Genomic DNA, 21,534 nt, shown 5'->3' with positions numbered 1-21,534 from the left:
CAAAACTGTAGAAATAAATGTGTGTAGTAATTATTATGTATGTTGTTAGTAGTAAAATATTTGTCCTTTTAGCTGGTTTAGCAGCATCATGATGTGAAGCACGGTGGAGGCAGCATCATGACGTGAAGCACGGTGGAGGCAGCATCATGACGTGAAGCACGGTGGAGGCAGCATCATGACGTGAAGCACGGTGGAGGCAGCATCATGATGTGAAGCACGGTGGAGGCAGCATCATGACGTGAAGCACGGTGGAGGCAGCATCATGACGTGAAGCACGGTGGAGGCAGCATCATGATGTGAAGCACGGTGGTGGCAGCATCATGACGTGAAGCACGGTGGAGGCAGCATCATGACGTGAAGCACGGTGGAGGCAGCATCATGATGATTACTGATAACATCCAGTAAAGGAGGATGATATAAACTTGTAGTAAATGTATATTTGAGAATGACATTTAAACAGTAAAGTCTGAATCATGTTTACTGTTTATTAACCTCATTGTGTGTATTCTAGTGAATCAAACATCATTTATGCTAACAATAAATATCTGTAATATTTCTATATATAAAACAGTTTACAGCAGGTCATGTGAGAGCAGATTAGCTTCATGCTACATGCTGTTCGTACGAATGTTTTTCAGCAGAAACAGTCTAAAGGCTCCATCAGCTTCATGGTGGATCATCACAGCTCAGACCTCCATGTTTGTAGTCCAGTACAAACAGAAGCGGTACTTTAACCCTAACCCTGACCTACTGGAGGCTTCATGTGCGTGACACTGAAGCTGTTTCCACATGGACGGGTCTTCATCTGATGTCTCCACGGACCAGAAAGCTGTCATGGACTCGACCTGAAGTAAAAAGTGACTCGACTCCAGGGATGAATATGTAGAAGCAGGACATCATCGGTCTCCATCCAGGTGGAAATAAAAACATCTCCCGGCTGACTGAAGCTACAGAGATGTTCATTTCTATCAAACCATGTCTTTTATGACTTTGACCTTCTGAGACGATCCGTTAGACTTTAATCCGACTGAACAGATTTTATCTGAAGCAACAAAACGTTAAGTTTGTTCCTAAAGACAAAACATTCTTTAAAAGGTTCAGAAAAGAAACAGATTCTCAGTCTGACCAATAACCAGAGACGTAGGTTGATGCTGTGTGAGGAAATTCAGAAATCAGTTTAAAGGATTAAAGTTCATCAACAGTCTGAGGTCGGTTCAGTCTGTTTGTTTACAAGAATCTAAAAATCAGTAAAAACTTTAAAATGTGTAAACACTTTAAAGTTACAGTTTTACTAATTAAATCAGCTAAAAAATATCAGTATTGTCCAGATAGCTGCCATTATTGTCTCTGTTGTTACAGTTTTTGACCATTACTGTATCTACTATGTTCCTCTAATGTATGTTTTCTTGCTGCCAGACTTCCACCCCTTTTCTACTGATTTTTAAATATTTTTTACAGTGTTTATGTGTCCTGTTTGTACAGTTAGTCTGCTGAGTCATTTTCTTATTCTTTATCTTTTTATGGGTCCAGAACCTTAGAACCTCAGCTGATCGTCTTTATAAAGCGCATTCCATTATCATACATCCACTGTGTGTGTGCAGTACCTCTGTCTGCCAGAAGGGGGAGCCAGCAGGTCCAACACTCCAGTGAAGCAAACTCTAACCAGACCGGACGCTTCACGTTAACTTTCATCTTCTCTTGTTGCCAAACCCATTATTTTTCTCTGCAGTTTTCCATAATCGGATCTAAATATGGAGATGGGCTTTAATTGGCTAATTAATAACCAATCAGCTCTCATTTATCAGCGTCGTTAGGACGGCTGTGTTTATCCCCTCGCCTCTCGTCTAAATGCTAATCAGGGAGCAGCGTTTGTTTGGGTTGAAAGCAGGACGTGTGCTGAGTGAGTTTACATCAGCCACGATTTAGTGTGTTTCTGTTCGGATTTTAGGTCTATTTCTAATGATTTTAGGTCTATTTGTGAGGATTTTGTTTCTCTCTGTTGTGATTTTAGATCCATTTAAGGAAATTTTTAGTTTCTTTGTAGCGGTTTTGTGTCTTCCTGGTGATTTTTCATTTTTTTGTGGCTAATTTAGGTGGTTTTGTGTGTTTCTGTGATGACCTTGAATGTTTTTGTGGCGATTTTGTGTCTTTCTGTGGCGATTTTGTGTCTTTCTGTGGCGATTATGTGCCTTTCTGTGGCGATTATGTGCCTTTCTGTGGCGATTATGTGCCTTTCTGTGGCGATTATGTGCCTTTCTGTGGCGATTTTGTGTCTTTCTGTGGCGATTATGTGCCTTTCTGTGGCGATTATGTGCCTTTCTGTGGCGATTATGTGCCTTTCTGTGGCGATTATGTGCCTTTCTGTGGCGATTTTGTGTCTTTCTGTGGCGATTTTGTGTCTTTCTGTGGTGATTATGTGTGTTTTTGTGGTGATTTTGGGTCTTTTTGTGGTGATTTTGTGTATTTTTGCCCTCTCCATTGACATAAAACATCCGACAGGGTTTCATGGATGCATCTGTGCTCCTAATTTGTTCATTTTGTCCCACAGCCTTTATCTGGAGAACGGTAATCATCTCACTAAGTGGTGATTAGAATAACCACTTTATACCGTCATCAAAATAATCCCCGATAACAAAACAGGTCTGAGTGGAGGGCAGAACTCAAGGAGCCACTCCACCACAAACAGACTGAAGATCAGCACAAAAAGATGTAAAATCACCACAAAAAGACACTAAATCAACACAAAAAAGATGCAAAATCACCACAAAAAGAAACAAAAGAGTAGAGAGGAAAAGTCTGCAGAGGCTTTAAAAATGTTATAATCAAACTGAGTCCAAATTTGTCCAAAATAATTTAGAGAAATTGTCAAAAATTACTTTTTTTTTTCACAAAATCCCTTTGACATGTTCATAATGATAGAAAACTTGTATGAATGATGATAAATGGTCCAAAACACTTTAAAAAAATGCCTGAGAAATATTTTTAAACGGCTTAAAATGATCCTAAGAATAAAATCAAAGCTTCTGGATGAATAAATAAACGCTGCATGGCTCAGAAATGACTTTTCTGTGGAAAAATCATCCAGTTTGATCTAAACTCTAAGCAGCTTAAAGGTTAAAGTTCAGTAAAATTTAAAAATTAGAAGTACAGGACCTGATCTGAGACTTCATCAGTTTCACACCAAAGCAGCTGAAAACCTGATTTCAGACTCTGAGCAGCAGAATTCTGGAGGATCGTTAATTCGTATGGAAACATTTTCTTCCTCTGTGGTGTTTTTACTGTTGCTGTAAAACTCTGATTTGTCAGAGAATCCCTCTGAACCTATTTGGTCATTTGTACCTTTCCTCAAGTTTTTACTTCCAGTATTTAAGGGTTTTGAAGCCAACCTTCAGGATCTTTGGAGGACACTTTTGGTGTTTTCTGGAGCTTCGGGGACGTTCCTCAGTCTTACCTTCACATTTCTCCAGGATGTGAACCGTCTCTCCGACCTCCAGAGCCAAACCATGAACCACCGAGCCTCGGAAGCTGCAGATCACTGAAGGAAAGAAGTGGAAAAGAGAGGAAACATGAGGATCTAGTGGAACAAAACATCTTCAACAGGTCGTTTTTAAGGAAGAAGTTTTTACCCAACAAAGTTTAACCGGATTTATGCTTGAAGGAAACTCATTTTATTAAAGATTTATTAATCAGAAGGAGAATATTTACCTCTGAGATGTGTCAAAACGTAAATATAAACTGGTAGAAAATGGAAAAACTGAGTTATAACTGAACTTAGAGCAGCTGTTTTAAGGCACTGCTGGTCTATTATGGACCCCTCCATCCACCCCGACCTCCTCCCTGTATAAAAACCATCAGACTTCATCCTAATGCAGCCACTAGGGGGCGCTCTACCACCTTAGCATGTGCTGTTTGGGGAACATTCATAAAAGTAGAGATGCTAAACGTCGCTAAAACATTAAAACCGTTCAAAGACTTCAGATGAACATCTCAGGGAGAACGTTCACATTTCTTTCTACTAATAAAACACCGATCCAGCCTGAACAAACATTAGTCCAACCAATGATTATCAGGCTCAGATAAACTCAGGAAGCACTGCCAATAAAACTGAGTAATATAAAGAACAATCATCTGTGTGAGTCTAAAAAGACTTTAGAATCTAAAAGACGTCAAAAGACTTCTGTGAAGATTACAGCAAACAAATGGTTAAAATTCAAGACAAACAGACCTAAAAGTAGAACATAGAAAGTCAGAAGAGCAGAAATGGAGCTTTGCAAAGGAGGGAAGACGAGGCCGAGTGTTTTCAGAGGTCAGAGATGTGCGCTGGCCGGAGGGAAGAAGCTTCTCTGGCTCTGTGATGCTGACCTGCTGTTTACAGCTCCATTAGCTAAAAAAACACAACCAGGACTTTAAGGTCGATTTAAAGTGGAGATGGAAAAAGTTTCTCAAACTAAAATGCTTCCAGATCCTCCTAGGAAAGAATCAACCTGCAGATTCCAGGTCCTCTGAAGTCAGAGTTCAGATGTTACTGAAGGACGTTTCATCAGTGAAGCGGCACCACGACAAAGACTGACGTGGAGGTTAATGACCTCCAACTGGTTCAGCCGATCAGGACAGACTGGGAGGTCGATGCTCGTTTCAAAATAACATTAACAGATGTCTAGAAATAAAAGAGCCTGAATGAATGAGAGTCTGGGCAGCAGTAAATTTAGCTGAGCAAATATGAGAAAAACTGATCGATTTCCGTCAAATAAGTCGAAATAAGTGGCAGGAAAACCTCCTCTTACTGGTTTTCAGTGTTCAGCTGATAAGAAGGTTTCATTTGAAGAGGCTGTTTAAACATATATAATATCTGTAGAATTAAAAGACACTAAATGACAGAAAATGTGGAAAAATGAGACAAAACAACACAAACCAGACACAAAGATGTCACAGAAAGACACTAAATGGAATAAAATGGACAGAAAACGACAAAAAACTAAATGAAACCAGCCACAAATTAAAGAACGTATGTTGGATTTTTTTGTATTTGCTCAAACATAATAGATTTTATACAAGTCAGATGTTTAGAAATAACACTAACAGAACAATTTCTGTCAAATAAGGAAAAACGTGGCAGGAAATGGAGACGACACGCCAAAAATGAGACGACAAGAAAAATGAGACACGAAGATGTCACAAAAAGACACTAAATGACATAAAATAGACAGAAAATGTGGAGAAAAGACACAAAACAACAAAAAACAAGATAAATAAGACAAATAACAGCCTGTATGTCGGTTTTCTTTGTATTTTCTCAGACCTAACAGACTTTCTATCGATCAGAAATAAAGGAAATGAGACGGACGGGGTGAAATGAGGACTCAGCAGACAGAGGTTTGTTGTGGTTGTGATCCAGTAGAACTCTGGTTTTATGTTAAACATGTAAAACCACAGCCTGGAGGTTCTTCTTAAACACACTTTGTCCATCTCTGTTTTCTGTTTCTATAAAATGTGGCTGAAGACTGAACATCAGTTTGTTCTGATCTGAAGGAGACAAAGACGACTTTCTGAACATTTAAACACCGCTCTGTGGTTCTGGAAGTCCACAGAAATCCTCGAGTTCATGAGGTCTGTGGAGCGTTTCCTCAGGAGAGTCAGACTCATCCCAGTCTGATCTGCAGTGGACGAAGCAGGAAAATCACAACAGAATAACAGAAATAAACACATTTCTATGTTTTCTTTGGAACTGATGGTGTAGGGTTTTAGTTCATGATCAAAATGACAAAAGTCAGACAAAGGAAGATTAAAAACAACAAAAACAAGACAAAATATTACAAAAATGAGACACAGTGATGGAAAATGGAAAAACGACAAAAGAGAGAAAAAAGATGAAATGACAAAAAACAAGTGAGACAAAAAGGAAACAAAAGAAGAAAAACATTAAAGAAATGACAAAAAGACAAAATATTACAAAGATGAGGCACAAAATGACAAAACTGAGAAAAAAAATGGCAAAAACAATGACACATGACACAAAACAAAAAAGTTAAAAAAGACATAAAAAATGGACAAATGACAAAAACAAGACAAAACATTACACAAACTGACAAAAGTCAGATAAAAAAACAACAGACAACAACAAAAGCATACAAAATATTACAAAGATAAGATAACGACCAAAGAGCAATCTGCTATTTTACTTTCTGATCCAAACAACGTGTCACGGTCTAGAAATGATTTTAAATTTATAGTTCTACTAATTTACAATCTGCAGTTAATGTCTTCTCTGGAATTTTTACACTTTGATTGGACCCTCTGGAGGACCACTTTTGGACCACAGGCCTCATGTTGGACCCTCTGGAGGACCGCTTTTGGCCCACGGGCCTCATGTTGGACACTCTGCAGGACCACTTTTGGTCCACGGGCCTCATGTTGGACCCTCTGCAGGACCACTTTTGGACCACAGGCCTCATGTTGGACCCTCTGGAGGACCACTTTTGGACCACGGGCCTCATGTTGGACCCTCTGGAGGACCACTTTTGGTCCACGGGCCTCATGTTGGACCCTCTGCAGGACCACTTTTGGTCCACGGGCCTCATGTTGGACACTCTGCAGGACCACTTTTGGTCCACGGGCCTCATGTTGGACCCTCTGGAGGACCACTTTTGGTCCACGGGCCTCATGTTGGACCCTCTGCAGGACCACTTTTGGTCCACATGCCTCATGTTGGACCCTCTGGAGGACCACTTTTGGTCCACGGGCCTCATGTTGGACCCTCTGGAGGACCACTTTTGGTCCACGGGCCTCATGTTGGACACTCTGGAGGACCACTTTTGGTCCACGGGCCTCATGTTGGACACTCTGCAGGACCACTTTTGGTCCACATGCCTCATGTTGGACCCTCTGGAGGACCACTTTTGGTCCACGGGCCTCATGTTGGACACTCTGGAGGACCACTTTTGGTCCACGGGCCTCATGTTGGACACTCTGCAGGACCACTTTTGGTCCACATGCCTCATGTTGGACCCTCTGGAGGACCACTTTTGGTCCACGGGCCTCATGTTGGACACTCTGGAGGACCACTTTTGGTCCACGGGCCTCATGTTGGACACTCTGCAGGACCACTTTTGGTCCACATGCCTCATGTTGGACCCTCTGGAGGACCGCTTTTGGTCCACGGGCCTCATGTTGGACACTCTGCAGGACCACTTTTGGTCCACGGGCCTCATGTTGGACCCTCTGGAGGACCACTTTTGGTCCACGGGCCTCATGTTGGACCCTCTGGAGGACCACTTTTGGTCCACGGGCCTCATGTTGGACCCTCTGGAGGACCACTTTTGGTCCACGGGCCTCATGTTGGACCCTCTGGAGGACCACTTTTGGCCCACGGGCCTCATGTTGGACCCTCTGGAGGACCACTTTTGGCCCACAGGCCTCATGTTGAACCCTCTGGAGGACCACTTTTGGCCCACGGGCCTCATGTAGGACACCCCTGGTTTCCTCCATCAAACATCTCCTCTGTCTATCTCATCTTCACCAACAGACTTCACACTTTGATGCATTGAAGTAGATTTTTCCAGAGTGCTGCAGGTGATTTTAAAGGTGAGAATAAACACAGAAACGAATATGGGCCTGAAAATGAAGGAAACAGGAAGTTAAGGTTTCATCAGCTAATATAAAACTGATTCATGAGACATGGAGCTTTAGGAGCTCTCAGAAACCAACACCTACGAGAATGTAGACAAGAAACCTGGATTCTAACGTGGAAACGAGTCCATGAGCAGATTATTATGACCTGCAGTTAAATTTTACTGAACGCTCTGTTTCAGGATTTACCTCCAGTCAGACCAGCATTCTACAGAATAAAGTCTCATTTATTAATAAAACTGAAGGAGCTGAACCAAACAGCTGCAGACCAGAAAGCACAATGACTGAACGATAAATCTGAATAAAATACGAATGATGTTAAAACAGTCAAAGAATGGTCCTGATGGCTCATCGTCACGGTTCCCTTCAGCCACACGTTCCATTTCATCTCCTGGAGGTTCTTTTTTCCTCCTCGTCCTCCCACCGCTCCTCTAACAGCAGAGTTCAGAGTTTAATCGTGATCACAGGTCCTTCTGTTTCCAGCTCACGACTGCACAGATCAGAAAGCAGCTCTGTGTGTTTAGGAGATATTTATGAGACACGGCGGTGTAGAATTAGCACCGACACTCATAAATACAGTTAAAATGTTATCTATGATTTATCTGCTGCTGATACCATCTTAGAAACCATCCAATGTGCTGCTGCTGATAATCATCTCAAACAAACACTTCTGAAGAGACGTTTAATAAAGAAAGCAGCTGATAGAGAATACTAAAGAGGCTCCCACTGACGCCATGACAACGGCAGCAAAGACGTAAAACTACATCAGTTCAGCTGCAAACCAGATGAGTTTCTATTTACAGTCCTGCAGAAATCTCACCGTTCAAGGTTTAGTATGATGCGTTCAAAGACCCAGCGAGGAGATATTGATGAAAACGTTCCATATTTACGCCTCATCCTGCAGAAAACTGCAGCAGCTCAGAATCCAGACCCTCAGCATCCTTTTAATTAACACATTAAAGTGAGTTTGTCAGCATGAAACAAGCTGTGATTCAGAAATCAGAGAAAGTAAGAAACAATGTAGAAAACAGACTAAAGTTACTGATAGGAACCTTCAACAGACGCTTTAATGACAACAGTAGTTCATCGATTCACCTGAATACATCAAAAAGATTTATTACTCCTGCTGTTGGAAAGAAAAGTCTGAATATTTAAAAACTATTATGGATGGATGGATGGATGGATGGATGATAATGAATGGATGGATGGATGAATGTATGGATGAATGATAATGAATGGATGGATGGATGGATGGATGGATGGATGGATGATGGGTGGATGGATGTGGATGATAATGGATGGATGGATGATAATGGATGGATGATAATGGATGGATGGATGAATGGATGATAATGGATGGATGGATGATTGGATGAATGATGGGTGGATGGATGATGGATGATAATGGATGGATGATAATGGATGGATGGATGAATGATGGGTGGATGGATGATAATGATGGATGGACGGATGGATGATAATGGATGGATGACAATGGATGAATGGATGGATGATGAATGATGGATGATAACGATGGATGGATGGATGATAATGAATGCATAGATAGATGGATGGATAATGATAGATGAATGATGGATGGATGGATGAATGATGGATGAATGGATGATGGATGAGACCAGATAAGAGGCATAATGTACTTATCTTTACCAAACATAAAACTAAAGAAGTTTCTAATATTTTCTAAAATTGTTCTATCTTCTGGTTCTCTAACCGCCACACTACGGCTGGAAAACGAACAGAAAACCAAACCCCAGCATCACCTTAAAGCTTAATCTGGAGAACTTCTCAGCACGAAGCTTCATCTGTGCAGCCGAAAGCCAAACCACAGGAACACGAAGCCAAGACGGTGTGACATGCAAACAGAACACAACAAGCAAAACAAGCCGTAATTCCCCTTAAAGCGTCCTAATGGAGCTTCCTGTTCCTGTAAACACTAATGCATCTTTACACCGTGTTTTACTCAGCTCATGTTTTATGCATCTGCTGCTGCTGCAATATGTGGAAACGTTTTACACGAGTATTTAGTCGCGCGTTCAGTTTATTGGCGAATAAAAGGAGAAAACTGGAATCCCTGGAGTCAGAAACAGAATGTGGAGAGGATCAGAGAGTTAGCATGAGACACAGAAAGGAGCAGTTTGTAGAGATTCACAGGGAAAGATGGAAAACGCAGCTATTAAAGTCCATGTTTAACATCCAATGACTCCCAGAACTCTGAATTTATGAATATTTATCACAATAAACAATCATGTGTTTCGGTTCTTTCATAGATTCATTAAAGGTCTTCTGGAAATAGGACTAAATATACAAACAGAACTGTTAATATTTGGTTAAATTTGCCTGTTTCCTCCTCAGTTTGGTTCTTGTGGTTTCAATCTTCTGGCATATCTTTGACTCCTCTATACCTACTGTCAAGCACGTTTACATTTGTTGTCTTTCTGACTTGTTTCTTCTGGTTCTTAATGGCTTTAAGTCAGGACTTTGGGAGACCAGTCTAGAACCTTCGTTCTAGTCTGATGGAACCATTTCTTCACCACTAACAGAGTTATTTCTGACCAATTTTGAGTCATTTTTAACCAACATTTAAGTCATTTTAGACAGGTTTCAAGTCATTTCTGAGTTACTTTGGACAGTTTTTGTCATTTTGGGCAAATTCTAAACCATTTTGGACCAATTTTGAGTCATTTTAAACCACTTTGTAACTTGAAGTTTAATTTTGAACCACTGTAAGGTCATTTTTGATGTTTTTTTGGATCATTTTTGAGTTGCCGATTCATCACATCTGAGGATATTAAACATGTTCTGTACAGATATGAACTAATGTTTACTAGTAGAGACCATGCTTATGATGGCAGCATTCAGTTTATAATGACTCCTAGAACTCAGTCTTGGAGAACCAAGACTGAAACCAAACATAAACCAGTCAAAGAAAGTCCAGAATCAGTCCAAGAAATAGTCTGAAACCAGTCCTCAAAAAGTCTAAAACCAGTACAAAATTGGGACCAAAACCAAACCTACAAGAAGTCCAAGACCTGCCCAAGACAGCCTGAAACCAGTTCTAAAGCACTTCCAGAAAGCCCCAGAGCATAATACTGCCACCACCATGCTTGATGTCTAAGACCCGCCTAGGACTGTCCTCAAAACCTAAAACAGTCCTTAAAAAAGTCAGAAACCAGTACAAAGTAAGAGAAGATTCATGTTTCAATGATTCCACTGAAGCTCCAGCTTGATAAACATTAACTTCCTGCTGGATGTAAACTTTACTTCTGCATGTTGATGCTCAAACAGATGAGTTTCTATTTTCAGACACATCAGTGGATTCAGTGTGTCGACAGCCTGCAGAAAGACCTCAGTCTAATTAAGACATGAAGCTTTTAACATCCTCCTCGATGCCCGGAGGCTGCAGCAGATGGATGTCGGTGTGTTCAGGGTGGATGTCGGCGTGTTCAGGGCGGATGTCGGTGTGTTCAGGGCGGATGTCGGTGTGTTCAGGGTGGATGTCGGCGTGTTCAGGGTGGATGTCGGTGTGTTCAGGGCGGATGTCGGTGTGTTCAGGGCGGATGTCGGTGTGTTCAGGGCGGATATCGGTGTGTTCAGGGCGGATGTCGGTGTGTTCAGGGCGGATGTCGGTGTGTTCAGGGCGGATGTCGGTGTGTTCAGGGCGGATGTCGGTGTGTTCAGGGTGGATGTCGGTGTGTTCAGGGCGGACGTCGGCGTGTTCAGGGCGGACGTCGGCGTGTTCAGGGTGGATGTCGGTGTGTTCAGGGTGGATGTCGGTATGTTCAGGGCGGACGTCGGCGTGTTCAGGGTGGATGTCGGTGTGTTCAGGGTGGAAGTCGGGTGGACGTCGGCGTGTTCAGGGTGGATGTCGGTGTGTTCAGGGTGGATGTCGGTGTGTTCAGGGTGGATGTCGGTGTGTTCAGGGCGGACGTCGGCGTGTTCAGGGTGGATGTCGGTGTGTTCAGGGTGGACGTCGGCGTGTTCAGGGTGGACGTCGGCGTGTTCAGGGTGGACGTCGGCGTGTTCAGGGTGGATGTCGGTGTGTTCAGGGTGGACGTCGGTGTGTTCAGGGTGGATGTCGGTGTGTTCAGGGTGGATGTCGGTGTGTTCAGGGTGGAAGTCGGGTGGACGTCGGCGTGTTCAGGGTGGATGTCGGTGTGTTCAGGGTGGATGTCGGTGTGTTCAGGGTGGATGTCGGCGTGTTCAGGGTGGACGTCGGCGTGTTCAGGGTGGATGTCGGTGTGTTCAGGGTGGAAGTCGGGTGGACGTCGGCGTGTTCAGGGTGGATGTCGGTGTGTTCAGGGTGGATGTCGGTGTGTTCAGGGTGGATGTCGGTGTGTTCAGGGCGGACGTCGGCGTGTTCAGGGTGGATGTCGGTGTGTTCAGGGTGGATGTCGGCGTGTTCAGGGTGGACGTCGGCGTGTTCAGGGTGGACGTCGGCGTGTTCAGGGTGGATGTCGGTGTGTTCAGGGTGGATGTCGGTATGTTCAGGGCGGACGTCGGCGTGTTCAGGGTGGATGTCGGTGTGTTCAGGGTGGACGTCGGCGTGTTCAGGGTGGACGTCGGCGTGTTCAGGGTGGATGTCGGTGTGTTCAGGGTGGAAGTCGGGTGGATGTCGGCGTGTTCAGGGTGGATGTCGGCGTGTTCAGGGTGGATGTCGGTGAGTTCAGGGTGGATGTCGGTGAGTTCAGGACAGATGTCGGTGTGTTCAGGCTGCAGCAGGAGATTTTCCCTCCACTGGAGTTAAAACTGCAGAGCTGATGGGAACAACGAGTCTCTGTCAGCGTGACAAGGTGGAAATAAAGGTGTAGAAGAATTCTGGCGATGAGGATCCTTAGCATGACTTCCTTCATTTATTCATGAGCAGCGATCATGCGGCTGCATGCATGAAGCTTTTAGCTCCACAGCGACTCAGAGCAGATGAGAAGCAGAAACAAAGTGGAGGAGGAATAAAGCAGAAGTAGGACACAGCAACAGAACAGCCGACACACCAACCCACATCCAGCCGACAAACAGATGGACACATCCCTGCTATTAATAGGCTCAAACCACTCGGCTGCACTTTAGCCTGAAAACGTGATGCCGGTCTGGGAGGTCCAGATCCAAGGATTTACATCAGCAGGAAGATGAAAGAGTTCTCTGGTTCTGTAGGAAAGTTTCCTCCCTAACAGCTGATCCATGCAGAAGAAGAGAGAAGTTATCTTGGTGGGTTTGGTGTTCATGGGGTTGAAAAAAAACGTCTAAGACCTGCCAAGACAGTCTGAAGCTGGTCCTCAGAAAATATAACACCAGGACCAGAATCAAACCCAAACCAGTTCAGAACCAGTCAGGAACCAGTCCTCAAAAAGGATGAAACCAGGGCTACAATCAAACCTAAACAGTTCAAAGAAATTTTCAAAACCAGTCCAGAAGCTCTTCTAGAAAGCCCCAGAGCATGATACTGCCTCCTCCATGCCTGATGGTAGCTTTGGTGTTCTTGGGATTAAAAAAAAGTCTGAGACCTGAATAAGACCATCTGAAACCTGTCCTCATGCAGGAGCAGATCCAGAGTAAAATAAATCCTAAACCAACTTTAAATCACATCTAGAACCAGGAGAACCAAGACTGGAACCAAAGATAAACCAGTTCTAAGAAAGTCCAGAACCAGGAGAACCAAGACTAAACATGTTGTTTGTAGAGAACTCGATGGTCACTGATGTGGACTCTACAGATCATCTGGTTTAATAACGTCTGCAGTCATAATGTGGAAATATGCTCAACTTTACGTCTTAACAGTCCATTAGTGAGGAACATCTGTGCAGCTTTAACAGTTCTTTATAGAACTACAGACATCTGGAGGTTTAAAAGCAATCAGGCTGGTAAAAGTTATATATATAGCTCTCCTTTAAAATAAAGAATTTAGGTTGATTTAAATGCAGTACAAATAAAAAACTGTAGATAATGAACAGACAATGAAACATTTTAATGTGCACATTATTTACATTTTTTACAGAACACTCAGGAACAGACATTTTAAATCTGGATTAAACTTCTCCGTAATGTTCCTGTTCTTGTGATGATGTCTCCTAAAGCAGATAAATGTTTGCAAACCAGCATGTGATCCTTTTTACTGTATCTGAGGCTTCAGCATCACTGAATAATTTAAACCCTCCATCGTACAGCAGATGATCTGAGATCTGCTTCCACTGATTCACAACAGAAAAAAGAAAATATGTGAAAGACTAAAAGTAGACGAACAGCTGAATGCTGAGCTGCAGGCTGAACTCATCCAGTAGACTGCACAAGAAGCATCAGTCCAGATGTTTACTGGGAGATTTCCAGTAACTGATGACTGGATGATCTGTCATGTGAAGAAAACTAGTTTGACTTCAGGCTGGAAGAAAAAACTCACAAACCTGCAGACTCAGTCACATCTTTAACCACAGAAAGACCTCAGTGACGCCGTAAACCCTCAACATCAGACAGACTGGTGCTAAAAGTTCAATAAACCACCAATAAATGACAAAAAATCACCAATAAACCACCAATAATGACAAAGAAATCACCAATAAATCACCAATAATGACAAAGAACTCACCAATAAATCAATAAATCACCAAAGAATCACCAATAAAAATAAAATCTCTGCAATCTCGTTATACATTGTATTGTATAATGACAAAGAATATTCTATTCTATTCTAATAAATCACCAATAAGCAAATAAATCACCAATAAACCAATAAATCACCTGTAAATCACCAATCCCCAACCAATAAACAGACTTTCTAATCAGGTTTTAGCTCTACTGAAGCTGCATCAGTGAAAATTGTTGATTTGAGAGGAATGAACTGAAAGTAACTGATTAAAAATCTTTTGTTAATTTGGACAAATTTCATGCAACTGATAGAAGAACTTGACTGAAGTTGATGCATTAATTTTCTTTTCAGTGTAAAGTTGTGATTTCCTAGATTTCCAGCAAAGTTTAGGTTCTTATGTCTTCTATTTATGTTCTACTTATGTCAAAGCAGACGGTAGATTATCCTCCTGAAGGACTTCTAGACCAGTTTAAGCGACAACATGAAGTCGGTCATAAAGATCCTCCAGAGGACAAATCTCTGCTCATTAACAACTTCTCAACACGACATTATCAGGCTGGAGAGGCTGATTGGAGCTTCATCTGGAATAATTCAGGACTAATTTGGAATAATTCCAGCTAGAGAGGCTGACTGGAGCTTCATCTGGAATAATTCGGGACTCGGAGCGTTTTTCAGTCACATGTAAATGATTCTTAGAACATCAGCTTCATTAGAGAACGTTCAGGAACCGTTCAGGAACGTGGAGGCTGTGTGTTCGTAGAGTCCTGATAACATCTCTGGGCTCCATCCAGCAGATATGTCGGCCATCTGCAGCCTGACAGACTCCCTGTTGGCAGCGTCGGCCATATTTACCGTCCTGAAGATCTACGAGTTCTGACAGAACAAACATCCAGTCAGCTGCTTCCTACGCCTGGAGGTTCAGGGTTTCTGTCTGGAAAAGAGAAAACTGTTCTGTTCTACGTCTGATTTTGTGAATGACTGGAAGACAAACGGTGATCTCATTTATCTGCTCCTCAGGCTTCAGCAGTCAGCAACGTAAAAACAAATATGACAGATTTTCTGATGGATTTAAAGCAGAACGGACAGAAATAAGACAAACACCTTCAGCAGACGGACGTCAAAAAGACTCAGAGTGAATTAAATAATAAATAGGAGGTGAAGTCGGTGAGTCAGACGAAAGTACGGACACGGAACAACACGGAACAGAGAAAATGAGTTTCTGGACCTGAGATGATTCATTCTTGGTGCTGCATAAAAAACAGGTGAAAAATAAACAAGAAAAGACAAATTTAACAGAGTAGAGTTAAAATGATGTCAGAACTTTGGTAGTTTGAACCAATTCTACCAGAAATCTGGGATCCAGTTCTGACCAGAAGAACCAAGACTGGAACCAGTCTAAGAAAGTCCAGAACCAGGACCAAAACCAAACCTAAACCACTTCCAAAACAGCTCAGAAACTACCCAGAATACAGTCTGAAACCAGTCCTTAACCAGTAGTAAACCAATCCTTAACCAGTCATTTAACCAGTAGTAAACCAGTCCTTAACCAGTAGTAAACCAGTCCTTAACCAGTAGTAAACCAGTCCTTAACCAGTAGTAAACCAGTAGTAAACCAGTAGTAAACCAGTCCTTAACCAGTCATTAAACCAGTCCTTAACCAGTCATTAAACCAGTAGTAAACCAGTCCTTAACCAGTAGTAAACCAGTCCTTAACCAGTAGTAAACCAGTAGTAAACCAGTCCAGAAGCATGATGCTGCCACCTCCATGCTCGATGATGTATCAAAGCCTGCAGAAATAACGAAGCAGCTGATCATCAGAACATTCAGACCTGAATTATGAACATTTTCTACGGTTTAAACATTTCTCCACGTCTACAGTAATCTGTGTAACATGACTCTCAACATGTGAATCTGTGCAGCTTCAACAGGTTTGTTTCTGGTTCATTTTTTGTTTTTACGTTTCCGCTGCTGTAAATTTCCCGTCTGTGGGATTATTAAAGGATTATCTCATCACTAATATTTGTCCTCCAATGTATAAACTGTAGAATAATAAAATTCAAATTCATAGAATAACAAAAAATAAATGCATAAAACTCATTTTTATAGTCCGGCTTTTGTGATTTTAAACCTAAAACACTTTGATGCCACTGATTTGTTCTGAAAGGTGCAGAAAATGTGGATTAAATCTGATGTTTTGATGATTTGATGAATAAAAATATGTGGGCTCATCAAAAAAAAAAAACACAGAAAAATAAAGTTTGCATCAATCGTTTTGACGTCTAATGAAACCACCAAACTACAGGAAGTTAGCAGGATTAGCTTCTCTGCTACAATCACAGGTATTTTATATTAGCGGTCAGAAACAAACACATCCTGCAGTTCAGTCCAACCATTCTAGAATTTTTATCTGGTGATTTTTGGTCGCAGTCGAGTCAGTTTTAGCTCCACAGCTGCAGCGAGGAACGCACAATTTTTAGTTTTTTACAGAATCTGATGAAAGCAAATGGTTAAATTTTGATTATTTTTAAAAGAAAAAGTGGCTGCGGTTTTGGTCACGATGCATTCAAGGACAGTCAGAAAAGTGAACATCTGGTGGTTATTTCTGTTCATGGTGTAATTTTTATGAAGATTTTAAACAGCAGACTAGTGGTTTAAATAAATAAATCAGAGCTCAGATCAGCTGCTATCAGAGCCTCCAGCTGCTCCGACGTTCATCCAGACGTTCAGGGAAACGTTTTCCTCTAAAGGCCGAGCGTCACCTGCAGCTCAAACGTCCGTTTAACCGAAAATGAAAGCTCCATCGCTGAGATTAAACGTCACGATTCACTGGAAAACTGGAGGTTAGCTCAAAGCTAGCCCACGGATGAAGAGAAATTAAAGCTTCCTGAAGTCAAACCGGCAGAAAAAAACCCCCAAAGAACCGAGAAATTTAGGATCTGATTAACCGAGCGTCAAAATAGAGGAGCTAAAACGCAGAATAAACTGGATTTATGAGATAATTTAGCTTCATGTGACGTTTAAAACTTCCTGAAACCACAAATATTAAATCAGATCAAAAATCTGCTCTTTAATATCATGTTTTACTGGATTTAAAGTCACAAAAAATTGCATTATTTAGTAGATATTTGCTGTTATTTGACAGTAAAAAAAAAAAAAAATCTGCATATTAAGAAGAAGAAGAAGATAGGAAACAGTGTGAGGCTGAGTTTCCTGTCGGTTTTCGCCACAATAAGAGCGTCCATCATTCCTCTGCTCAGTTAATCCGTGTTGGATAGAAAGTGGGTTAAAGGACAGAAGGCAGCTGGAAGCCTGAAGCTCTGTCAGGAGGTTACACAACAACAACACAACAATACGACAGAATCGACAACAACAACACAGTGGCATTTGATGGTTGTTTTCTGTCTCTTCATGCTCATTTGGTGTGATTTACTAGTTGTTTTGTGTGTTTTTATGGTCATTTTGTGTAACTTCATAGTTGCTTTTATGTCTTTGTGCTCATATTTCGTCTCTTCATCTTTATTTTGTCCCTTTTTGTGTTTTTATTCTGTTCAATTGCGGTGATTTTGTGTTTTTTTATTGTCATTTTTTGTCTCTGTGGTAATTTTGTGTCTTTTAATGTCTGCTTTATGCAAATTTTTAGACATTTTGAGTCACTTTACGGTTGTTTTATGTCTGTGGTCATTTTCCGTGTTTTCATGGTTATTTATGTATTTTTTTGGGTCATTTTGTGTCTTTTAGTGGTTGTTTTAATTTCTGTGATCATTTTTGTTTCTCTTTGTGGTCATTTAGTGTGTTTTAATGGTTGTTTTACATGTTTTTGTATCATTTTGTGTAACTAAAGTTGTTTTGTATCTCTTTGTGGTCATTTTGTGTCTTGTGTCTTTTTGTAGTAATTTTGTGTCCATTTCTGTTGATTTTGGGTCTTTTTGTTCTAAAATCTTTCTTTCAGCAGCATTCAGGTTATGCAATCATTTTTCCTGATTGGTTCACATTTGCAGCAATAAATCACCGTTAACCATTAAACCATTTACTTGATATAAAAACACAGTAAATAGATCAATAAAAACCTATTAAATTAAATAAAAATAGAGTAAATAGATAAATACAAACCTAATAAATAAAAACCCAGTAAATAGATCAATAAAAACCTCAAATTAAAAATAAAAACTCAGTAAATAGATAAATAAAAACCTAATAAATTAACAAAAACCCAGTAAATAAATACATAAAAACCTAACAAATCAATAAATAAAAACCCAGTAAATAGACAAACAAAAACTTCATAAATTAATAAATAAAAACCCAGTAAATAGATCAATAAAAACCTATTAAATTAATAAATAAAAATAGAGTAAATAGATAAATAAAAACCTAATAAATAAAAACCCAGTAAATAGATAAATAAAAACCTCATAAATTAATAAATAAAAACTCAGTAAATAGATAAATAAAAACCTAATAAATTAACAAAAACCCAGTAAATAAATAAACCTTACAAATCAATAAATAAAAACCCAGTAAATAGAGAAATAAAAACTTAATAAATTAATAAATAAAAACCTAATAAATCAATAAATAAAAATCTAATAAATCAATATATAAAAAGTCAGTCAATAAATAGATAAAAACTTAATAAATTAATAAATAAAAACCTAATAAATTAATAAATTAAAACTTAACAAATTAATAAATAAAAACCCAGTCAATAAATAGATAAAAACTTAATAAATTAATAAATAAAAACCCAGTCAATAAATAGATATAAACTTAATAAATTAATAAATAAAAACCCAGCAAACAGATGAATATCTGCGGTGTTTCTGCTGCAGCTTTAGACGGTTTCTCTGAGCTTCATCCGGCTGAGAGCAGGGATTTGAGGAGTGAAATTGAAATATGAAATGGCTTCATAATCTCTTTGCCAGACAAAGAGCGCAGAGCGGCGGGTCAATCCTGATTCTCACACCGCTGCTCGGAGCTCTAATGAAATGTGGTGGCTTTAAAAAAAGAAAAAAGGCCGACGTGGTTCCACAAAGAGCACTCTGGGAAATAAAAGGCCAGAAGTGAAACGAGAAAACTGATAAAGCTGCAGCCAAAGACAGGAAACAGGAAATAACGAAGCTCTGATCGTCTAAATAAGAGCAGCAGAGACCAGGACCTTAAATATCAGATTTAGGGACAAAATTCAGTCATTTTAAATGTTTTGTCTAATTGTTAATAATTCTAGGAAAGCTTCACATCATTTTGTTCATAGTTAATCATTTTGGACAACTTTTTATGTATTTTTCAACCTTTTTTTGACATTTTAGAGAAATTTTAAGCCATTTTAGGGTTTTATTTTTGTCCTTTTAGGCATTTCTGAGTAATTCTGGGCAGATTTTAAGTCATTTTGCACCAATATTTCTCATATTTGACATATTTTTGAGTCATTCTGGAGATAATTTCAGGCATTTGGACAATTTCTCATAATTTCAGACAAATCTGGTGTTTTTTGTTTGTTAAACACATTTTAGGTGATTGAACGTGTTTTGGGTCTTTTTTGTTATTTTCTTTATTTTGGACAATTATTAAGTCATTTTGGAAATTTTCTGAGCCTCAAAACTTCATCAGTGCAGCAGATAAAGACATGATGGTTTAAGAGGAAAAACACCAGATCAGTTTAAATCCATCCAAAGTCTGAGATTGTAGAGAATAACTCAGACTAGACAGAAACACAAAATGACACCAAACAACCATAAAGAGACACAAAATGACCAAAAAGACACTAAAATGACCAGAAATGGACAGAAAAAGATTAGAAAGATGCAAAACAGTCATTTAGCATCTTTTTAATACGTTTATGTCTTTTATAAATGGACAGAAAATGACTATAAAGAGATATAAATCAACATTAAAAATATGCAAAATGACCCAGAAAAAGACATAAAACAGCATTAAAATACACACAATGACCATTCCATGTCATTTAATGCTGTAAAAATAATTTTTTCTTCTGTTTTCCTGAAGACCTGCTGGTTTTCTGAGCAGCACATTCATGGTTAGTGCTACATGAATAAACATCAGGTGTTCAGCAGAAATATTCACGCATTAAATTAAAAACATGACGGGGTGTTGAGCAGATGTAAACATCTGGAGTCATTAAGTAGAGAGCAGCGCTGCTGGAGCTTCACATTCAGTCTGCTTCTTTAGACGTTTTCCAGCAGATTTATGTTTTTAGCTTCAACCTGAACTCTCAAACATTCAGCAAAAATTCTAAATCTGTCCAAAAGATGAACCTGGAGGACGATGAAAATGGACTGAAAGCATCAGAAGAACCTGAAAATCGTTCATTCTTTTCACTTTAACTTATGCATGGATCCATATTTCCTTCTAGAAACACGATCTTTGGTCAACTTGAAGTATCTGCACACAAAACACCAACATTTAGACGCTAATAAAAAGCCCAGAGTGGCTCAAATGGGTCTAAAATTACACTGAGTTTGTTCAAAATACCACAAAAAATTGTCCAAAATAGCTAAAATCTGTATAAAATAATTGAAGAATTCTCCAAAATGAGCCCCAAAATGGTCCAAATGTACCAATATCAGCATTCTGACCATCTTTATCTAATTCTATCGACAGATTTTGAGCCATTTTGGACAGATTTCATGAAATTTAAATCAGAATTCAAGTCATCTTTGGTGAAATGTGGACCAAAGACTGGATTTTAGAAGAAATATGGATCCATCCATAGATAGACACTAACAGGAACTTGACCAGCTTTTTTCATTTTCAAGGTCAAATAATTAAAAGTATTTCAATTAAAACGACCCTAAAATTGAAGTTTTGTGAATAGAGGGTCTAAAACATCTCTAGACGGTAGAACCTCCTTAGAGCAGACTAAACTGAGCCGTGTGTGAATTAACACGGGTCATGTATGTTCGCTGACTCAGCTCCTGAATGAAACATGAAGGTCTGCAGGAAGCTGAAGCTGACAGGGACCATCCTTTATGTTTGATCCTCTGTCCTTTCTGCTGAAGGCATCAGAGAATCCACCAGGTAGGAGATAACAGCAGATGACTGATCTCCTGAGTCACAAACAGAATCTGGTTGTTCTTTAACAACATTAAGACCAGAACCAGACCAACACTGGTCACCATTAAGACCAGAACCAGACCAGCACTGGTCACCATTAAGACCAGAACCATACCAATGTTCATTAGGTTCTGGTGTTAATGGCGTTAATCTGGTTTAATAGGCAACCGGTTCATTCAAGCTGACAATTTTTGTTTCAGTTTATTTCCAAAATGTTTCTACTCCTTGAACTAACTAAACTG

The 21,534-nt window shown here is 40.0% G+C and overlaps 1 protein-coding gene across 2 annotated transcripts in view; it reads right to left on the bottom strand.

The window, feature by feature from the left end:
* The window catches only part of LOC110972838 (dedicator of cytokinesis protein 3-like), a 62,638-nt gene that overhangs the window by 11,742 nt on the left and 29,362 nt on the right, over positions 1 to 21,534 (bottom strand). For both annotated transcript variants that reach the window (XM_051948563.1, XM_051948564.1), the window contains exon 2: positions 3,452 to 3,535. In XM_051948563.1, the coding sequence (XP_051804523.1) occupies positions 3,452 to 3,535 (84 nt within the window). The remainder of the gene's footprint in view (positions 1 to 3,451; positions 3,536 to 21,534) is intronic.

This window comes from Acanthochromis polyacanthus, chromosome 5, assembly GCF_021347895.1.
Source record: "Acanthochromis polyacanthus isolate Apoly-LR-REF ecotype Palm Island chromosome 5, KAUST_Apoly_ChrSc, whole genome shotgun sequence".
In the NCBI taxonomy this organism is placed as follows: Eukaryota; Metazoa; Chordata; class Actinopteri; family Pomacentridae; genus Acanthochromis; species Acanthochromis polyacanthus.
This window is presented reverse-complemented; position numbering and strand designations above follow the sequence as displayed.